Source organism: the organism of the source record quoted next, unplaced genomic scaffold (assembly GCF_019419815.1).
Source record: "Pyrus x bretschneideri cultivar Hongxiangsu unplaced genomic scaffold, Pyrus_bretschneideri_v1 Contig1, whole genome shotgun sequence".
NCBI classification, from domain to species: domain Eukaryota; kingdom Viridiplantae; phylum Streptophyta; class Magnoliopsida; order Rosales; family Rosaceae; genus Pyrus; species Pyrus x bretschneideri.
The window spans coordinates 1,922,088-1,943,284 of NW_025999390.1; the positions used below are offsets into that span (position 1 = coordinate 1,922,088).

At 37.0% G+C, this 21,197-nt stretch overlaps 3 protein-coding genes across 3 annotated transcripts; 1 reads left to right on the forward strand and 2 right to left on the reverse strand.

The window, feature by feature from the left end:
* Positions 1–7,488: 7,488 nt before the first annotated feature.
* On the reverse strand, positions 7,489–9,410 carry LOC103954089 (cytochrome P450 CYP82D47). Its single transcript, XM_009365894.3, is given in 4 exon segments — positions 7,489–8,285; positions 8,393–8,689; positions 8,692–8,919; positions 8,921–9,410. Coding segments are annotated over 4 exon segments (1,584 nt in total). The 5' UTR covers positions 9,353–9,410; the 3' UTR covers positions 7,489–7,658.
* Positions 9,391–11,440, forward strand: LOC103955609 (26S proteasome non-ATPase regulatory subunit 9). Its single transcript, XM_018649446.2, has 5 exons — positions 9,391–9,406; positions 10,085–10,369; positions 10,517–10,621; positions 10,871–11,213; positions 11,300–11,440. Exons 1-5 carry the CDS (start codon positions 9,391–9,393, stop codon positions 11,322–11,324), a joined length of 774 nt encoding a protein of 257 aa, XP_018504962.2. The 3' UTR covers positions 11,325–11,440.
* Positions 11,310–15,295, reverse strand: LOC103954079 (xanthotoxin 5-hydroxylase CYP82C4-like). The gene is made up of 2 exons (XM_009365887.3): positions 14,081–15,295; positions 11,310–13,412 (listed from the first exon to the last, which is right to left on the reverse strand). The coding sequence occupies exons 1-2, from the start codon at positions 15,044–15,046 to the stop codon at positions 12,789–12,791; spliced, it is 1,590 nt and encodes a 529-aa protein (XP_009364162.2). The 5' UTR covers positions 15,047–15,295; the 3' UTR covers positions 11,310–12,788.
* Between the last annotated feature and the right edge of the window lie 5,902 nt (positions 15,296–21,197).

Below are 21,197 nucleotides of genomic sequence, written 5' to 3' on the forward strand. Positions count from 1 at the left end.
TCGAAAATTAATTTTACTATATAGATGCTTGTGATCTCCTATATATCTATCTCCTGAACTAATGATTTCCCAGACATTCGTTGAGCGTGTGACACAATACCTTCTATTTATCTGAACAATTATACACTATAGAATCTATACCATACGCTAAAGTTCTTTGGCCATCCTATGATTGAATTGGAACCTTAATTTGCCATGTACAATATATTCGTGAATTATTCATCAAAAAATATATATTCGTGAATTAACTCAAATTACATACTATATGGCTCAGGTGGCTCATTGTAAAATATATGCCACAATCCCACGTGAGCGGCAGATTCTTCTGTGCGGGAGCGATTGGGGTTGGTGTGTGAAGGATTGGACCAAAAGGTGAGCCAGGTTAGCATGACAATTGGAAAAGTGGGATGGTAATTTTGTATTTGGAGTTCGCAGAGACGCATGGTCCGAATATCGAACCTCAAACTTTCTCCAAATGAAGGCGCCGCAGCCATATATGACAAATTATGCGTGCAATTTGTCTATAGTGTATTTTCCGTAGCGCTGTGAAGATTCAAACTATGCGTGCAATGATCTTGATTTCATCATAAGGTCATTAGCTAGATAGTATTTGTCTTGTACAAAATGAACGATTACATTCCTTCTTATAATAATGGCAAGGTAGAATCTGAGGATGCGAAATAATGTTTCATATTGAACATTTTCCGAACCTTTCCTGTACATAAAATTAAATTGTATTTCTCATACATTTTATTAATTCCACTACGGAACCTTAATTTTCTTCTATTTTACTATTTTCAATCATTCTCGTGGACTATAACATTTCCTAAACCTTCGCATGTACATAAAATTAAATTATATTTTTCATACATTTTATTAATTCCACTACGGAACCTTAATTTTCTTCTATTTTACTATTTTCAATCATTCTTGTGAACTATAAGATTTCCCGAACCTTCGCATGTACATAAAATTAAATTAGATTATTCATACATTTTATTAATTCCTCTACGGAACCTTAATTTTCTTCTATTTTACTATTTTCAATCATTCTTGTCGACTGAAAGTGATACTCATTTGTTAAAAGTGGAAGAAAAAGCATGCATCAAGCTCATTAGTCAAAAGTGGAAGCTTTACTTTACCAAAGAGAAAAATTGTAGAAGATTTACTAGAGTATCACTACATCAGCAGCAATGTTCCATTTAATACATTTGTGAATGGCAGCACAATCCTTCTAAACGGAATTAACGTCAAGATTTGTCAATTTTGGCAGCATTTTATTTTTTTGGGTCTTTTTTACAATAGATTCACTCATTTATTTAGCATATAAAGGACAATATTGTGGGATTAAAATGTCATATAAGCCATCAAATGCAGTTTGATGCTTTTTATTGACACCTCCTATACCTCTAGGGTACAGTTCTTGAGTTTAAGTGGAACCACCTCTCTGGGCCTCCAAATCGGAAGGGCAATCCTCAGTGAATTCCCTGAAGCCTGAGAATGTTGCAGTTAACCGCATTGCTTCTTTAAGGCTTGCAGATACATGAGATTATTGATGTCTAAATCATTCACTGATCTTCCTTTAGCCAACATAGTTATCTTGTTCTTCTTGGACTTTGTTCAGAGCCTGGCGGTTGTCCAACAACAATGCGACTGCGCACACCATAAGGATAGTTGTTGTGTCACTGCCTCCAGCAATGATATTCTGCAAAGGCATAGTTAAGTTGTTTGATACCTATATGATTGTTTAATACAAAAGAAGTAATGATTTTTGCACACCTTTCAAGACTTTACAATCCATAGCATTGTGGGCAAAAAAATAAATTTTTCTGATACATAAACTATTTTGTCCATTATACTATTAATTTTTTTTTTACTAATTTCACCTTTTTTTCAAATTAATTTGCAATACAATTCTAGAATCCCAATGTGAATTTAAGATTTTGCATGGTATACGTACCAGAACTATTGCTTTCATGATGGTGTCAACATCCAATGATGTATATTGCGCAACATCTTGTCCGTACTGAAAGCATCGCATCTATAAAATCTAGCTCATCCCGCCTTTAGTCCTGCTCTGCTTGTGCTCCTCTAACCTTTCTAGAAATATATTATCAAGCACTTTTGCATATTTTTTTTCATAGCTTTCCCATGCCCACCAATATCCAAAAACCTAAGCCATGGAACAACATCCCCCAACACAAACATTCCCATATAATGAAAGAGTTCCCTCATGGCTTTATGAAACCGACGTTCCTTTTTTTCATCATTCAAACTACCATTCGTAACATTAAAGTATCTTTTTCTGGCAACCATATCCTAAAAATCATGTTCATATTTAGGTCGTTGAGCCACTGCTTCATCTCCACAGAAAACTGTGTCCTAAGCATGATTATTTTTTTCGGTCCATAACTTATTTTTTTCGGTCCATAACTTGTATAGATGTTTAAGTAGCTCCTTCCTGCGGCTTGAGAGTGGCTCGTGGACTGTTATTTTGCACATCTCATGCCAGTTCGCGCCGTATGGGCTAAACCCTAGCATGGCATAGTTAAAGCTCAAGATTTCAGCGCCTATTGTTTGGGGACGTGAAGAAATAATCAAGTCATTGGTAGTGAAGCACTCCTTTGCAGCCTCCCAAGAATTAACGACCACGACGGGGTGGACACCGATGTTGATGGTGAAGACTGTCCGTACTTGTCCGCCAAGGCACCCAATGCAATGTGGGAAGGCTGGGGCCGTCCTCCGAATAGGCGAAGGTTTCCTACTAGTGGCCACCCACCTGCCACTTTGGGTGGTTTGCAACCTTTGGCATTGGCAGCTGCAGCCCTAAAAGCATCACAGCCATTGGTCTAGGGTTATGGCAATTGAAGGACAAAGGACAATGAAATTGTCCTTACTATTCACTTTAAACCGTAACTGTCTTTGTGAAAGTCCATCCGTTTGGAAAGAGAAAGGGCAAATGTAAGGACGATTACTATTCATAGATATACTTTTTATTTTTTTAATATTTTCTTCGTCTTATCGTCACATATCAGTATTACCATAAATTTTTGGATAATTTTAAATATTTAATTTACAAGCGTATTGAATTTTATAAGATTTTATAGTATAAATTTTGTAAGGTTTTTGAAAATTTTAAATAATTTTTATGACTTTTTAAAGTTTGGATTAACTTGGTTGTTGAATTTTTTTAATTTATTGAAATCAGAGGCTTACAAAACGCCATGTGGCGGAGCTACAAAATTTTTAATTTGTTTTAACCGTTGGAAATCTAACAGTCTAGATGAAAGGACTATTAGAAATCCAACGGTTTGCAGCCAGTATGCTCAAATTGGTTGTCACGTGGGTCGTTGGGCTGGGCTGGGCTGTCACATGGGTGGGGCCCTCCCTCACCCTCCAGCTGATTGAAAGGGCGCAAGCTCATGTGATTCTTGCAAGGGCACAATCCTTTGCTACAATTGCCTCTTCAATTTTGAACCGGTTGAAGAAGTTTTTATGGGTTGGAGTCAATTTAACCCAATTGCAAGGGCAATAAAATAACTGGTGGAGATGCTCTAATTATGACTAGGAAAACACAAGTATGGCAAAGAGTCCGGCCACGTGCCTATGAAGGAGCTTTAGGAATAGGATAGGCCCGATAGGGAGATCCATTACTGTAGCTTAATTAAAGGGTGTTAAGGAATTGTTTGCGAGCTTCGAATTTATATAACTTAAATTTTCTGTCAATTAATTCCGATCGATTAAATATTTTTAAGAATGTCAAGTCACACTAGTAAAGTAGTCTATTACGATTTAGTGGTATTCTTCACTTGTAAGTGAGAAATTTTATGTTCGATTCTTGTCAAAAATGAATTTAAATCAAATTATTACTAGTCCATTGAAAGATTAGGCTCGTCTATTTTTCTTACTGTAAATAATATCGTTTATTAAAAAAAAATTACACTAATAAAGTAAAACCACACAAAAAATGAGTCGGTTTTTCTGGCCTCTAATTTTGGTGTAGCCTTACCCTCAACGTAGCTTTACCTCCCTTCTAAACCCACCGATTCGACTACACCAGTCTCGTTTAGCCAAATTGGCAATAAATTAGGGAATTTGATTCTGTTCAGTCAAATCTGGTCCTATTCCGGTTTATTGTTCTCTATTTAGCCAAAATTGCAATAAATTAGGCAAATTGTTCCGAGTGCAAATTCAATGTTTTGAGAAGCTTTGAGAAGCTTTTGAATTTAATTACAAGACGCTCTCTTTGAATGTTGCATGTTCTCTTACTGTTTTGAGTAAAATTACTATTTTTTAACCTAAAAGCACTTATAATCACATATTAAGGAATTGAATGGTAGAATATACAGACAAAATATCTAGCGCTAAATGTGTACCTAATACGATGCTAACCATTCATCTAATAAGCTCATTCCCAATATTTCTCATAATCGGACCGATCATTTTTTACGTTATCGTTGAAAGATCAACTCTTCAAGGAACTCATTGAAATTGAAAATCATTTAGTTATCTAACTATAATTTGATAACCAATGAGATGTCCACATTTTCAAGTTGAGTGAATCTTTATAAAGATGATCAATGAATGGTTACTTAGAAATGGATAATTCGTAACATAAAATTTATGTGGGTATTGTTCAAGACAAAGTGAGTAGTTACTAACTAGTTCAATCCACCATGACGTGTATCAAAGAATGGAACCCACGGTTTCTAGATTCTACTAAATGCTTTAGTGTTCCGAGAAACTATCGTGGATGTCATTTTCCAAATTGAAATAAGTGTATCTCAATATATTACAGTTCAATCCACTATGACATATAGCTGGATCCCCCTCAAGTGATAAGATGGAATTGTTTTTGGTGGCTATATACACGGACAATTATTTAGCATACTCCATGGTATCACATATTAAGAGAAATATTAAAGAAATTCTCTTAAAGTGAGATTTTCTGTCACTTCATGTTCTTTTGCAGTGTTCTAAAATTTGGCCTAGACGGTTGCCTAGGTGCTAGCTATTGTTGTGCAGATGCGATTACGTCCGAAACATTAAGGAAAATCGGGGAGCTGTTAGGTGCCCACCTAGGCTCTCCTAGGTGGCTTGGGCAGTCTATGCAGTTGTCTAGGCAACAGTCTAGGTGGAGTGAAATGGTTTCTTAGAAAGAAAGTCCAAACATAACCCATAATCGCAAAAGTTTTCTCACCGCTTCGACTCCATGTCTTTGTGCATCATGACTTTCTTAGCTGTCACTACTCTCGCTCTCTGAAATCTTCCTATCCAAACAAAAGAAGAGAAAAAAAAAAAAAGGAGAATTTACAAAGGGAAAACAAAAAAAAAAAAGCATAAGAGGAGGAAACAAAAAAACACGAAGGCGATGAGGAAAAGGAAAGAACTTAAAAAAAAAAACGAAAAAGGTTTTTGGTTTTCGATTTTCAAGGCGTCAAAGTGGTCTCCTTCCTTTGGGAGTCTCTTGGGTGATGCGAGTGTTGGGGTGGAGGGGAGGGGTCACACCTGTGGGGTTTTATGAAATGGAAAAGGATGCATGCAGTAAGAATTTTACCTTTATTATGAACCATTTAACCCACTACCTGAGATTTTTATTAATCATTCATTTTTTTTTTTTGGAAGTGTTATTGGCACTTCAAAATTTTCATTTTACAATCCTCACAAGTGTATTTTTCTTTCTTAATATAGGAAGTTTGGAGTGTGTAATGAGATTCAAAATTGTCTTAAATTATTACTTTATTTTTATAACTTAATATATTTTTTTTATAATTAAGAATAAATTTTTATAAAATCACCTAGATCACCTAGGCCCTAACCCACCGTTCGACTAACGCTTAGCATCTTTTAGAAGCTTGATTTTTTGCACAAAGTTTTATAATATTGATATTGGAATTTGTTGACCCTAAAAACTACCAAGCCTACGTGGCGTGCATGACCGAGTAATTAATAAGCTAACTACGTCCTTCGGTTGTGTGCGGGGTGCGCCAACTCGTCGGCCGAGAAGTAAAATGTGTTGATGTCTCGTTGGGCGTGCTGTTGACTTTTTGATCTCGTGATTGCGGCCGAGGAAGGAACACGTCTCAGCCTTTAGGTTATAGAGCCTGAAGACAAGGTTGCTAGTCTTGCGAAGTTCACGGATTGTTGACACCGGGTTAGGTCACGGTGATTATATCGTAAGAGTGTAAGCACGCTGAATCGACACCAAACTATACGGACACAAGTACTTAAAAGAGATGTATGTCTTGATGGTGAATGTCGTTCGGTCGTCAGAATGCCGAACTCTAAAATTTATTTGTGAATATCCAATCATAAACAACTCGACATTCAATGTGCCGAGCTCAATAATCTATAACACCTTACTTCGCCAAAAAGGCTAATGAGATGACATCTACCAACAAGAACTCAAAAATCCTTCTTGGCTGAGACTTGAATAGGTAACCAGTTGGCCTTGATTCAGTACTGTTTATCCAAATTAAAGATATTTCGGGGTCAGCTGATTCTACGGCAACAATAATGTTAATTCAAATTGAAGATGTCGCATGTTACCTTCACTGTATTTATAGAAGCAAACGTTGCTTGGCGCAGCTCCCCACTATGGTAGAATTTGAGTTCAATTCAAACTCATCAACTAGAGATTCAGTCAAAGACTTTTTCAAGATAAGCAGGAGCCGATCTTTTAGATGCCATCATCATCTGACTCTACTACACCATTATTCGAAAAGCCTATGTCTTCCTTAAACTGTGCCCTCAGGTTGTCTCCTAGTCCAATTAGAACTTTATTTCCACCACATCGATCCAGGTGCAGCCATGCACGCATAATAAGACAGAATATAGTCTCAAAAAGCACATTCACGTGGCCAAAACCAACACAACATCAAAAGGCATATACCTGCATACATATTTATCTGCTGCCGTGCCTTATAAATACCCCCATTCCATCATCATCCAAATCAATTGAGATTTAGACAAATAATAATTTAATATATTACTAAGAGATAATATCATGATTAAAATCATAATATTATTTTTTAATAATTGAAAATTATTTTAACCATTTTATCATTTAACGGTCTAAAATTCTACTCATTCAACGGCCTCAATTACTCGAGCCGATAGTGTAAAATAGGATCCAAACATAATTATACAAAAAACATAAGATGCGCAGAATCTCACATTTAATAGAGTCTCATATTTAATAGAGTCTCTCTAACATTTCTTTTATTTTAATTTTGGTTAAAGATATAATGACTAAAATTAGTAGTTTTTTATTTCACGTTATACACATATTTACACTAGAGTTGGAGGAAATAAATTAATATTAACCCCACTATTCATGAGATTCAGACCTATTACAAGTGAAGAAGCCTGTACGTATATAATACTAAACAACAACTGAAATTTACCTAAGAGATTGCGTATTTAATTTGTTTGCTTGTACGTACTAAAATACAGAGACTAGTAAGTGCATGCTCCATGCGAGGAATATTGAGTAACACAAACCACAAAATTTAATTATGTCCTCATCTGCAGATATGTCTTAAACGTATATATCCAGAAGTTTTTCCAATAGATAGACATTCAGATAACAATTAAGATGCTGACTAGAAATGGAACATACATACTGCACAAACCGTATAAGGATACTAAACGGGTAACTAATTCATAAAGATTTGGGAAGACAAGCGCGGTTTAACGAGGACATCGAGAGGGGTGAGTTTCATGTTCGTAAGTCCAACGCTTCCGGTCATATCAACCGGCGCATTTTTCAGAGTTGAGACATCAAACGCATGTAGAAAACCAGCCAGAGTCAAAAGCGTCGCTTGAAGGCCAAAAGTTATACCAGGGCATGCTCTCCTACCACTACCAAAAGGCATGAGCTCAAAATGCTGACCCCTAACATCAATATCTTTATGGGTGGTGAGAAATCTCTCCGGCTTGAACTCCATCGGGTCAGCCCAAACCCGTGGATCGGTTTGGATCTTCCACAGGTTCACCAACAGCCACGTGCCTTTCGGAACATGGTAGCCTCCGACCGTGCCGTCCTCGGTGAATTCCCTTTGGCCAGAGAGTGGTCCAGCAGGACATAAACGCATTGCTTCTTTAACAGTTGCTTGCAGGTAGACAAGATTGCTGATATCTGATTCGTTCACTAGCCTTTCTTTACCAACATGCTTGTCTAGTTCTTCATGAACTTTCTTCAAAGCGTGACGGTTGTTCAAAAGTAGCGAGAGTGTCCATATCAGAGTCACCGTCGTTGTGTCACTCCCTCCAGCAATCAAAGCCTACAAATAATTGAATCATAATTCGCTTGGTTAGTTAAAACCAAATTTAACCGAGAAAATTTAATTACTTAGTTTGAACTTTTAAAAGAGAGACAATCTTAGAGTACCAAACATGTTGCTTTGATGACTGTATCAGTATCGAAGCCTGAAACATGTGCTCCATCAAGGACTGAGAGCATCACACCCATGAAATCTTGCTGATCATGGCCTTTAGCTCTTCTCTGCTTGTGCTCCTCCAACCATCCCATAACAATACTGTCCAACGCTTTGGCAGTTTGTTTCATAGCCTTCTGATGACCACCCAAATCCAACCACCAAAGCCAAGGAATAGCATCTCCCAACACAAACATTCCCACCAACCGAAAGAACTCCCTCGCGGCGTTTTGCCAAGTTCTTGCCTCTTCTCATCATTCAAATTGCCATTAACAACATTAAAGTCTCTCCTTCCGGCAATCATCCTTAAAACCACATTTAGAGTCAAATCCCCAAACCACCTTTTCATCTCCACCGAAATATCGCCCGACGATGCACCATCTTTTCTTTCGGTCCATCGCTTGTACAGCTCTTTTAAACTCATCTCCACTTCGGATACTCGAACGCTTTTGAGTAACTCGAGCCTTCGGTTTGAGAGTAGCCTCGATGGATATAAGTTTGCGTATTTCGCGCCAGTATGAACCGTAGGGACTAAAGCCGAACATAGCAAAGTCATAGCTCAAGTGCTTAATCCCTAGGGTAGCGGGACGGGAGGAAACAATCGAGTCATTGGTGGTGAAGCACTCCTTGGCAGCCTCCCAAGTATTTATCACCAGAGCTGAGTGGATGCCAATTTTGATGGTGAAGATTGGTCCATATTTGTCAACCAAGGCTCCCAAGGTTATATGGGGAAGCTGGGATCCTCTGAATAGATCGAGATGACCTAGCAGAGGCAACCCACCTGCCAATTTTGGTGGTTTGGAACCCCTGGCATTGGAAGCTGCCCTAAACTTTTGTATGAAATAGAACGAAAATAGAAGTATGGCAAAGAGTCCAGCTACGGCAGTGTTTAGGAATGGGAGAGAAAACTCCATTAATTGTAGCTTGGGTTACTTAGTTATCTATCACTCCAATGATTCTTACTTATTGTACACCATAACATAGTTCAGAGAATCTACGCCTCAGATATACTTTTCACTTATCCAAAGGATCTGTAATAATTGATCCCCAGGAAGCAACTTGCCAATTGATCGCTACCAAAAAAACAGATTAAGATTTTCTTTCCTCCCCTTTCTATTCATTCTTCTCACATTCTCTTATTTTATTTTTCTTTTGCTATAAAAATTAATATAAAATATTAACGTAATTTAACGGTAACCGTTCAAATAGGAAAGAAGGAAAAAAAAAAAAAAAAAAAAAAAAAAGAGAAAATCCTATTCCAAAACTAAAATTTATCAAGAAAGAAAATTGTGGTACTCTATCAAGACAATTATTACGGAAACAATCTCAATGTGAGATTTTACATTGATTCTCCTACAGATGGAATAAAAAACTGAAAATTTCAAATTGAACCGAAAAAAATTTCAAAACCAAGCAGAAAAAATCCAAAACCGAAAATTCCGAAAATTTTGGTACCCAATATCGAACCGATCTTGAAATTTCGGTACAAGATTCAGTCTCACGTTTACATTAATTCGGTAATCCCAAACCAAACAGTGAGATATATATATATATATATATATTATTTAATTTTAAATTGTAACAACCGATTTGATTAAAATTTAATCTCAACCGTTGAATCCAAATAAACCCCCACTCACGGTGAGATTCAGTCCCTCTCACCTCACCCTCGTCCTCGTCGTCTTCGACCTCACCCTCACAGTCACAGCGTCACTCAGTCACTCTCTCTCTCGACCTCACCTCACCCTCACTTAGTCACTCACTCTCTTTCTCGACCTCATCTCGTCCCTCAGACCCTCACTGTGGAGTAGCCTTCCTTAACGGCACAGAGGCAGAGCCACGGCCACCGGCGCCGCTCACCTCTCTGATCTCTCTCTCGACTTCTTCATCCAGATTCCAGTGCACTGTGCACCGATTCTCCCCCAAATCAGGTAAATTTTGGAATTAATTTAGGGTTCGAATTCTAGATTACGGTTTGTCAAATTTCGCAATAAATTGGGGAGCTTTGTTTATTGCTTCTAATGGCGGTTCTGATGTTGGTATTTGTTTTTTCTTTGTGGTCTTGCTTGTAATTTCAGAATTGCGAAATGATCACAAAGAGATTACCGAGAAATTGAACCGAAATATAGAAGTTCTGCATTCGGCAAGGCTTACTCCGAAACAATCATCACTCAAAGATTCGGGTAGGTTTTTGAAACCCGGCATGCATATTATCGTTTTGGTAGGAAAGTTACATTTCTACGGTTTAATCTGTTTCGTGTTTTGATATGTATTGTGTGTGTGAGTACTGATAGTGAGTGCCTGTGCACTGTGAGAATTCTGAGATTTATTGGCCTTTCCAGATAGGAGCTAAATATATATTGTACTGTTTATCTATCAAGATATGTGACACCTGCATTTTTGTCTAATGTTTCTGTGATGATGGATGTCAGATGGCCAAAGCGCATCAGTTGTCAACGTGGTTGCATCTGCATCCTCAACCAATGTTCATACTGGTTCTACCAATGCCATGGATGTGGATGTGATTGTGAGCGTACCCTTTGCGTTGGTGGGTGAGATATCTGATGCATCACCAGCAGCAGAGGATGGTTTGCAGCTTGGAGATCAGATTGTTAAATTTGATAGTGTGGAAAATGGCGATAATTTGTTGCAGAAACTTGCTTCTGAGGCTCAAGCTAATCAGGGCCGTGGGATACCTGTAATACTTGTAAGGCAAGGTGCTCAAGTCAACTTCACCATGACACCTAGAACATGGCAAGGCAGGGGTCTACTCAGGTAAATGTCGTTTTATTTCGTTTCATTTTTCTCTTGTTAAATGCATTCATGATTTGATTACTTGTCATAACTTCTTTGTTAGGGAGGGCATTGGTTAACATTTCGTATTAGTGCTATTGAGGTTCTTAAAAGTTCTCCAAAGAATATATAATTGACAGCTTTTTCAGTTAATTTCCGTTGTTCATCAAGTAACATTGAATTATTATTAATCTTTCTTCCGAGTCTAACATCCAATCTGAGAACGATATCATAGAAAACCTTTGGTCAGGAAATTATTATATTGCCAACTATGTTTCGTTTAAAGTTATTCTCTTCTCAATATGTAAGTATATCAGCATATTTGGTCTAAAGCATCATCGTAATGCATTATAACTGGAGTTTTCTGATAGATATGGTTTACATTTGATAATGCCGTCTCTGTGTGGGTGAATGGAATGCCCTTTCTTGGGGTTTTGTTTTTTTGAATTGCACAGTATTATACGCAGTAAGCTATAATAAGTGGAGAACAGATTTTCCTCACGACATTTAAGAGTTTTAGTAATCTCAAATTTTTTTGAAGTTGTTCTTCCTCCAAGTTGGTTTCCAGACCATTTTTAGTCTTCCGCCCTATATTGTCAGTCACTTTCTGTCCTCAAGACATGGATTCCCATTCTGTCCTCAAGACATTCTTGCAGAGAACTTTTGGTTCATGGGGAAACATGGAAGGTTGAGGCTTTATATTCACAAGGTTAAATTTAGCCCAAAAGCCCAAAACTATTTCGGGATTCCTGATTTGTCCCGAAATCCCGAAACTATTTCGGCATTCCTGGTTTGGGATTGGTCTCGAAATTGGGATTCCCGAAAACTTTGGTTTGGGAATTGAGACAAGGGTTTCGGTTCAGTATCCCATATCGAACCAGCCTTAGATTCTCCGTAACATTTTATTTTTGGCAGAATATGTCACGAAGCCGGAATAAGAATAGTGATAAAAATGTGAGGTGGCATAGGAGAGGTTTTTAGGGTATTCGGAACACGAAGTGCTATATCACATGTTACTATACAAGTGGTGAGATACTTATGTTAAATATTAAACACTTAGAAATAAAATGACGTTCTTCAGTTCATCATGTCAGGTTGAAGAGATTATCTTTCTCCATTTGATCACAATGGAGGGTGTAACTATTTAAACTTATCCGATATTGTATAACACTACTGTTTAATTTTTAATTATTATGTAAATTATCATGTGAAGGCTCGTATTATAACTATTAGGATTTGTAATTTAGTTGGTTAAATAAAATTTAATTTTATATTTTTCAAAACATAATAACAAGAAAAAAAGGCCTATAATTAGGTCAATAACTTAAAAAGTGAGATAGTTTCGAATCTAAAATATATGAGTAAATTACCAACGATCATATTCACTAGAATATCATACCACATACCACACTACTGGATTCATTTTCTCCTCTCTCGATAGCTTGTAGCATGACAAGAAGAAAAGACACATCTTACATCAAAATAAAAGCTGTTTAAACCTCCTTAATTAACCAACAATTAAGCAGTTCAAATTTTATTGTGGTTCGGACACTTTGACTAGAGATAGAGTTCACTAGGTAGACGTGGGCTGAGGAGAGCTTCCAAAGGAGTTGCTTTCGGAATGGTCAGACCAGGACTCTCAGTCAAATCAATAGCCTGACCCGACGCCGTTTCAATCTTAAACCCGTGCAGCAGTCGAGCAAGCGTTAGGTGAAGAACCTGCATGGCAAACGACACACCAGGGCACGACCGTCTGCCAAAGCCAAACGGCATCAGATTAAATTGTTGGCCTCTGACGTCGACATGGCTATGGCTTTCCAAGAACCTCTCAGGAACAAAAGCAGATGGGCTCTCCCAAACCCTAGGATCCCTTTGAATCTTCCACACGTTGACCACTAGCCGGGTGCCGGCTGGCACGCGGTACCCTGCTACGGTACAGTCTTCCAGAGCTTCTCTGGGTCCCAAAAGGGGCCCAGCTGGGTACAGACGCAGAGTTTCCTTGATTATGGCTTGGAGATATACCAAGTTCGTGATGTCGGATTCTTCAACCTGTCTTTCTGTGCCGACGTGGAGGTCTAGCTCTTCTTGTGCCTTTTTCATGGCATGGGGATTGTTTATGAGTAATGAGATTGCCCATGTCAGAGTTCCTGCTGTCGTGTCACTCCCACCAAGTATAAGCGCCTACAATTTCCATGTTTAATTTGTTTGAATTAAGGCAATTAAATGAAAAATAATCAATTTTCAACATAATAAAAAAGTATGAGTTAATTAGTTCTGAATCTAGTAACGTGCATTTGTAATTAAGCAAGTATTAAAGTATGTAGCTCATTGTGTGCATATTGAGGTTACACTTAAACATGATCTTAAATCTCGGGTCACCATCAGTTAATAGCCTACGTGGTAAGTGTGTGTCACATTTTTTTTTTCTTCAGTATAATAATATGTTTTACACTAAAAGGAGAAGAGAATGCGGCTAAGCCATACAATCAGTAATATAATTTGGTACCGAATTCGCCTATCATGAGATTCGAACTTAAGACATCTTAGTTACAAGTGAAGAAGAATATCATCAGACCGTAGTACTGAGTGACGTGCCACACTTCTAAATGGCAACCAATTTTCCCGCCCAATTCGAATTGAGACAGTTTTCATCTCCCAGTCCTTAGAGTCCTAAATTCTTTAGAGCTTTCAAAATTTACGTAGTAATGTGAAAAAAATTAAAATTTTCTTTCCTGTTTGCAAGCAACTGCATTAGTACATTCCTCATAGCGTATTTTAAAAACTATCTCTAAACAGTACCAATAGTGTCATGCTTCTCTAGATTTTTTTTAAAAAGAAAGAAACCATACCAGACAGGTAGACTTGATGCTAGTATCTGAACTATACTGAAAATTTGAAAGCTGCCCTTCCTCCTCAAGAGACAACATGACATCAATGAAATCCTCATCACCTCCTTCATCCTCCGCCTTACCATGAGAAGCTCCTCTCCTCTGGCGGTGCTCCTCCAGCCACCCTCCGAGTATTCCATCCAACTCTTTTGCGGTCTTCTTCATCGCCTTTTCGTGCCCCTGCAAATCCAACCACCAAAGAAACGGCAGTGCATCTGCCACCACAAAAATCCCGATCAGATGAAAAAACTGCCCAATCGCCTTCTGACACCTTCTCGCCTCGTCCCCATCTTCGCATTTCGCCGACGCGCCAAAATAACGCTTTCCCGCCACCATCCTAACCACCACGTTAAGCGTCAGCTCCTCCAACCAGTGATTGAGCTCGACAACGGCAGGTCGTAAACCTCCGTTTTGGACCCACAAATTATACAGTTCTTTTATGCCCATGTCGAGTTCTGACGTCCTGACATGTTTGAGCATATCCAGCCTTCGATTCGAGAGGAGCTCGAGCGTTGCGATTTTTCTCATCTCCCGCCAAAATGGGCTGTAGGGCGCGAAGCCGAACACGGCATAGTTGTAGCCCATGTGCTTGGCGGCCACCGTCGTGGGTCGAGAAGCGAGTGCCCTGTCGTTGACTGTGAAACAGTCTTTAGCTACTTCCCAGCTGCTCACTACAAAAGCTCGGCGGCTGCCGAGGCGGATGTTGAAGGCTGGGCCGTACTTGTCCGCCATTGCCCCAAGTGTTCGGTAAAGAAGCTGGTCTCCGCCTCCTAGAAGGTGGAGGTGGCCTATGATTGGCCATCCACCGGCGGGTTCCGGTGCTTCTCTAGACTTGGAATCTTGCACATTTTTTTTAAGACATGCGCGAATGAGAAAAATTAGAGAAACGAGCAAACTTATGACAGTTAATTGGATAGAAAGATCCATGATTGGAATAATGTTGCAAGGAGTCAATGAAATAGCAAGCTCCTGTTAGGTTGATTTATATACAAGTAATCCACTGGGGATTTCAGTAGGTTAGGCATAATGAAACATGCCGATTATTGCATTGGTTACTATCTGGAGCAGTCTCCAACCTTAATATTATTGCATTGGTTACTATCTGGAGCAGTCTCCAACCTTTAATTCTAGCTTTCTAGTAAATAACCACTTATGCTCGAATGGTGACGAAGTAGAATAACTTTACAGAACGCTACCTCATTCAGTATTAAAATATCAATTAGTATATTTGATTCTCCTTGATTGCTAGAGAGATCAAATTTTTAAACTAAATTTGTAAATCAAATAATGTAGTTATTGATAATTGGATTATTACTTAACGTTGATTAACGTGCTTATTTTCTATTGGTGATACATCATTTGATTTGCAAATTTAGTTTAAAGTTTAGCCTCCTTAGCATTACCTTGCGTGTAAATCCTATATTGATATCTCATAGAGTTGACTTCCTAGAATACTATTTGTATTGTATAAACTTGTATTTCATTGTAAAAGAAAATGGCTTTTTTTATGCAAAATGGTCTCTGAGATTTGCATAACTCCTTACTTTGGTCCCTGAGATTTGAAATTAATAGAAGTGGTCCATGAGTTTGTCCACCATCAATTATTTTCGTCATTCTGTAAAAAATTCTGTTAAATAAGGACTAAATGAAAAAAATACACTTAATTTAATAAACAATGTGCCAAAATGATTTGACGAAACTTGAAGGTATTTTTGTCACTTTATCGTTAGTTAATAGAGATTTTTCAAGGAAATATCAAAATGATTGATGGTAGACAAACTTAAAGACCATTTTTATTGATTTTAAATCTCAGAGACCAAAGTAAAGAGTTATATCAATCTCAAAGACCATTTTAGCTAAAAAGCCAAAGAAAATTAATAAAAAGAAATTTATTGAGAATTCCTTCCATGTATCTAATTCTAGCATTAGCACTTTTCAACATGGTATCAAGGCACCGTTTCTGATGACTTTGATTGCCCACATCGCTTCTGCAACGTCAGTAGACACCACATCGCCACTGTTGTCGAACCAAAAAAAAGTCTAAAATCAAAAGAGACGTTCACTAATGTCTCAAACCCCTTTACTTTACATGCCTCCGATCAGCCTGGGGATATATTGGTTTCCTAAACACTTCAATGAGACAACTACAATACATGGGGTCGTGCTAGGCAAATTAGCTTGAGCGCGAATAACAAACTCTGTTCTGTTACTCAGGCACTAAGATGCATAGTGATTTTCCTTCCTGATTTTTGTGTGATACAGAATCACCACAAGCAATGATGAGGTGGCCATTTGTGATCTTAAACAATTCCTTCAAACTCATTTTCGAATCAAGGATAATGAACACTTGAAATATTTTCTTGGCGTGAGGTGGCTTGGTCTTGCTAAGGTATTTCCATCCCCCAGCGTAAATATACCCTAGACATTCTTGACGAAGCTTGTTTACTTGGTGCAAAACCTGCAAATATTTCATACCCAGTTCATATTTTTAGTTTATTTATGCAACAATTGAGAAAAGGTTATTGTGATGCGGACTGGGCTTGATGTCCCATTACGAGAAGGTCCGTCACAAGTTATTGTATATTCCTTGGAATTGCACTTGTGTCTTGAAAAAGTAAGAAACAATCCAGTGTTTCTCGGTCCTCTGCTATAGTGGAATATTGTCTCACATCTTCTGCCATATTTGAGCTTACATGGTGAAGTTTCTATTAGCTAATCTACGGGTTGATCATCTTGGACTAGTGAAGTTACATTGTGATAGTCAAGTTGCCTTTCAAATAGTCGCTAATCCGGTTTTTCATAAGTGCACCATGCCCTATAAATCAACTGCCATGTTGTTCGGAAACGGATACACTATGGAGTTATTACAAAATCTTACATCCCTAGTGGACAACAACTAACTGACATATTTACCAAGCCATTTGGGCAAGCTACATTTCGATATCTTCCTGGCAAGATGGATGTACATGACATTCACACTCCACCTTAAGGGACAGTATATATTTGGAAAACAATATCAATCAGTCTATTTGATTCTCCTTGATTGTATGATTGGATTCATATAAATCATGTATTGATATCTCATAGAGTTGAATTTGATATGGCATTTGAATAGAATAATAGTATTTTAAAGTTTGTGTGGCTCTTTTTATTATTCATATTAATTAAATGGTATCTAACAATAATACCAAAGAAAGAATTAAGTAATAAAACGGGATGAAATGTGCTTGTAACAATCAGTCACTCTTTTATTCTTAAGTTAACGCCTGACAACAATTTTAGACTTTTAAATGATGATTATGATTCACTAAAATAATGATTCTAATGTATACCTTATAATTCTTGTGCGAAGAATCAATTATTCAATGAAAGAAACGTAATAGTTATTTGGGTCACTCACGATCATAACATATGATTCATGATAAAATATGGTTGTTGATAATTGAATTATTACTTAAATGTTGATTAACGTGTTCATTCCCTATTGGTGACACGTCAAATAATTTACATATTTGGTCTAAAAATTTGTTTTACCTAACATTATCCTTATGTTAAACTTCATTAGGTTAAAAAAAAAAAAATTTGACATTAATTTTCTAATCTATATAAGGGGAGTACCCCAAAATAGTGAAACATCCAAAATACCATAAATTGTCCCCAAAGAATTATTCAAAATTACAATTGAACTAAAAGGAGTTAAAATAATTCGACAAATACTAATATTGAATGAATTCAAAATCTAAAACATCTTGAATGAATTTGAAATTTTAAACTTTACAAACAAAAAAAAAAAAAATAACAAAACCCCACGTTAGTGGGTGGTTTATGTTTTTTTTTTTAGTATATTGATATTTTTACACTAGGTGGAGGAGGAGTTCAACTAAGCCATACAATGGGCAGCCTAATTTGGTATCTAATTTGCCATCCACGAGATTCGGACCTAAAACCTCTCACTTATAAGCGAAGAGAAATATCACCACACTGTAATACTGAGTGGCAGTTGGTGGTTTATGTTTAACTTCTAATTTATTTTCAATTTTTTTTAGAAAATGAGAAGGAGAGAGGGAGAGAGGGAGAACGTGGGGGGAGTAGGAGCTTTGTTTTCGGTTTTTTTTTTTTTTTTTTTTTAATATTTGAGGTATTTTAACATTACATGTAAGTGAGACTTCGATTAAAAAACAGTAAAATTTCGAGCTATGAAATTACATTATTGCCCATCATTTTTTTTTTTTTGTGATGGAAGATTAATTTGTCTTTTTACCCTCTTTTGGTTGACAAAGAAGGTTTCATTAATTAGTAGAGATATATAAATAAGAAAATTTTAAATTTCTTAATTTGTTTTGTGAAAAACCACAAAAAAAAAAAAAAAAAACTTAAATTTAATGTACAAAACCAAACGTGGGACAAGAGGCTAGTAAATGATTTATTAGGGACTACATGGTCGAGGCTTCTCTAGTTTAAGGCCCAAGGCAAGGGACGTGTGTGTTTACCAGGCCAATATGCCCTAAACAATTGTTATATATTTCTCTTGTTAGTTTTTGGTTCGTGTCATAAGGAAAGGGATCTTCGGATCTCTTCCACCTAATTCTTTTCATCAAATAATTTAAGTTCTTGAAATTTGATGCAACAACTAAACTTATTATAACTTTAAAGTGGGTTCGTGTTTTTAACCGTTGGATCAAATTTCAATGGTCCAGATTGTTTGATGAGAAGATTAGGTGGAAGGGATCCGGAGAGGATCCCTTTCCATGTCATAAAGCCTCAAATTGGTTTCAGTTTGACGAGAAACTTTTCAGTGTATTTAGATTTTTACGGGTTGGTACATCACATGTTATAATACAAGTGGATGAAGACTTTAAAAAAAAATTATTTCCACTCATACTTTGACATGTGGTATACCATATCCTAGCCACATAAAAAAATCTCTCCACAATGCCAATGAAAAATAAATCTACAGAAAAAGTATTTGGATTCAAAATGAGCAAATACTCAAATACAAATGGGGCCACCAGTATTATTTTTTTTGTTCAAAGTTACTCAGTTAGTTAAATTTATATATGCAATAGTCTTCATAGCTTTTATATCAATTTCTATATGCAATGGGTCTTCATAGATTTTGTCATTAATTTTGATAAAACTGATGATGGTGATGGGCAATGTGGGGACTGGAATTTGCTACTTCTGCAGAAGAATGAGGAAAGGCGGAAGAAGAAGAATAAAGGGGTTGGGAGGGGGTTGAGTTGGATTATCGACTGACAATCTGAGATGGTTGTGCCAATTTTTTTTTCTTTATTTTTATGTAGGAGTAATTTAAAAAGTTATAGATAATGTAAAAATATTATCAATTTATACTGGTGTGTAGAGAAGTATGTAAATTGAATTGTGGGTGTCCAAAAATAAAAATTGTGGGCCAAAGTCCGAAGTTTAAACATGAAATGAGCTCCCAAGCGAATACATTACATCGTTGGGCAACATAAAAATACCTTCTCCTTCTCATTCATTTCCTTTCCAGAACTTGGCCAAACCGATTCAGTGGGATCAAAACGATGAATGGCATTCGACGATTCGTGGCATGAAATAAATTAAACTTTCGTTAATCTCGCAGAAAATTAAAACTAAAATAGTGAGAATTTCAAAGTATTTGGATCACCGTTTTTTATCTCGCACAATGTAGTACACGAAAGTATTTAGATTTTAATGGAGTGTTGAAATGATTGATGAAACAACCCAACAAGTCATTCGTTTAGAATAATTTGATGATTGGTATCTCATTTACTTTGTTATTAGATCTAGATACAAGCATTCAAATTTAATGTGGTCTGTACAGTTTCTTTCGATTACTAGGTCGCGGTGAAAAAAGAATCTCATGTAAAATAACACAAGCATTGGTATTGCATATTAGGACAGATGATCAATCATCTGTATCTGTTGAGAAAACATAGCTTGTAAAAACTAAATGTTGTTAGTTTTGTTATTAGGTGTGGTTAGTTAGAATTGTAACAGTTTAGTTAAGGGCATAAATGTAAAGAGCCCAAGGCTATATATACATACATCCATGTAATTGTTATACACAGAAAATGAAATACAACTTGTAGAGGAAGTTTTGTTTTCTTTATTGCATCTAGGGAAACATGAATTTCATGATGGTCCGGCGACCCATCTTCGACATCTGTTAGAGTTCTACCATGTTTAAGCCTTAACATTTCAGGCTTTTTCTTTCTGTGTTTGGTTGCTAACGTCTGATGAGGCAAATGATCTCTCATAAATGGTGAACTTTATTTAGGACTCAAATGTCAAGGTTCGGCTGAGTTCGTCATCTTATTGTTTGCAAGTGCGTATTGAGATTTCTCAATTTAGTTGGGTTGTGTAATTGTATTTGACATGACATGAAACTCAATCGAATATGGTGTGCCATATCAAATTTATAGCTTTCGGTGTTCTATTCACTTGGTGTTCTGGTGCCCTCTTGCCTAGACTTCCTAGTGCTTCGTAAAGATCACAGCGAGTTCCCTTTGACTCCCGCCTTCTCTGTTTCCTGCTGTTCTTGAAATTTATCCCTTGTTTATTGTAGTGTCGTAGAATTATATGTTTAATCGTGAGTTAAGGCCTGAATTTCGGGTTCCTTAGATTTTATTTTGGATTTTATTGGAGCAGTTGTCTGTAGTTACTAAGTCCTGTTTTGGTTCTCTGAGTTCAGTCTTGGATTTTGACGTCGTCGAGTATCTGTGCAATGAGTTGGACACTGGTTAGGTTTGAAACCCTACTTAAACGCCAACCTGAAAATAAATTCCAACTGGTTTTGATATATAGGTGATATTTGGTAATACATGGCTTTTCTGCTTTCTCATGTTGTTGTTGATTTATGCACTGATTTTCCTAACGACCTGGAGCTTTTTATGCAGGTTTCCGACTGAAGTGTTAGTTTGGGAAAGTAAACTGTTATTTTGTTTTTGTGAAGGGTGATATGTGTGTTTACGTTTTCTTTGCAGAGATGCTTAATGGAACTATTTGGTTGGGTGAATTTGCAGGCTTCAACGTATATACGTCGCAGTTCAACGTCCAGTTTATTTTGAATCAT

Coding starts and splice junctions, on each gene's coding strand:
- LOC103955609 (XM_018649446.2), top strand. Junction 10,370..10,516: donor CCGATTCTCCCCCAAATCAG/GTAAATTTTGGA, acceptor TTGTAATTTCAG/AATTGCGAAATGATCACAAA. Junction 11,214..11,299: donor CAAGGCAGGGGTCTACTCAG/GTAAATGTCGTT, acceptor TTTGTTAGGGAG/GGCATTGGTTAACATTTCGT.
- LOC103954079 (XM_009365887.3), bottom strand. CDS start 15,046: ATGGATCTTTCTATCCAATTAACTGTCATAAGTTTGCTCGTTTCTCTA. Junction 13,413..14,080: donor GCATCAAGTCTACCTGTCTG/GTATGGTTTCTT, acceptor TGGAAATTGTAG/GCGCTTATACTTGGTGGGAG.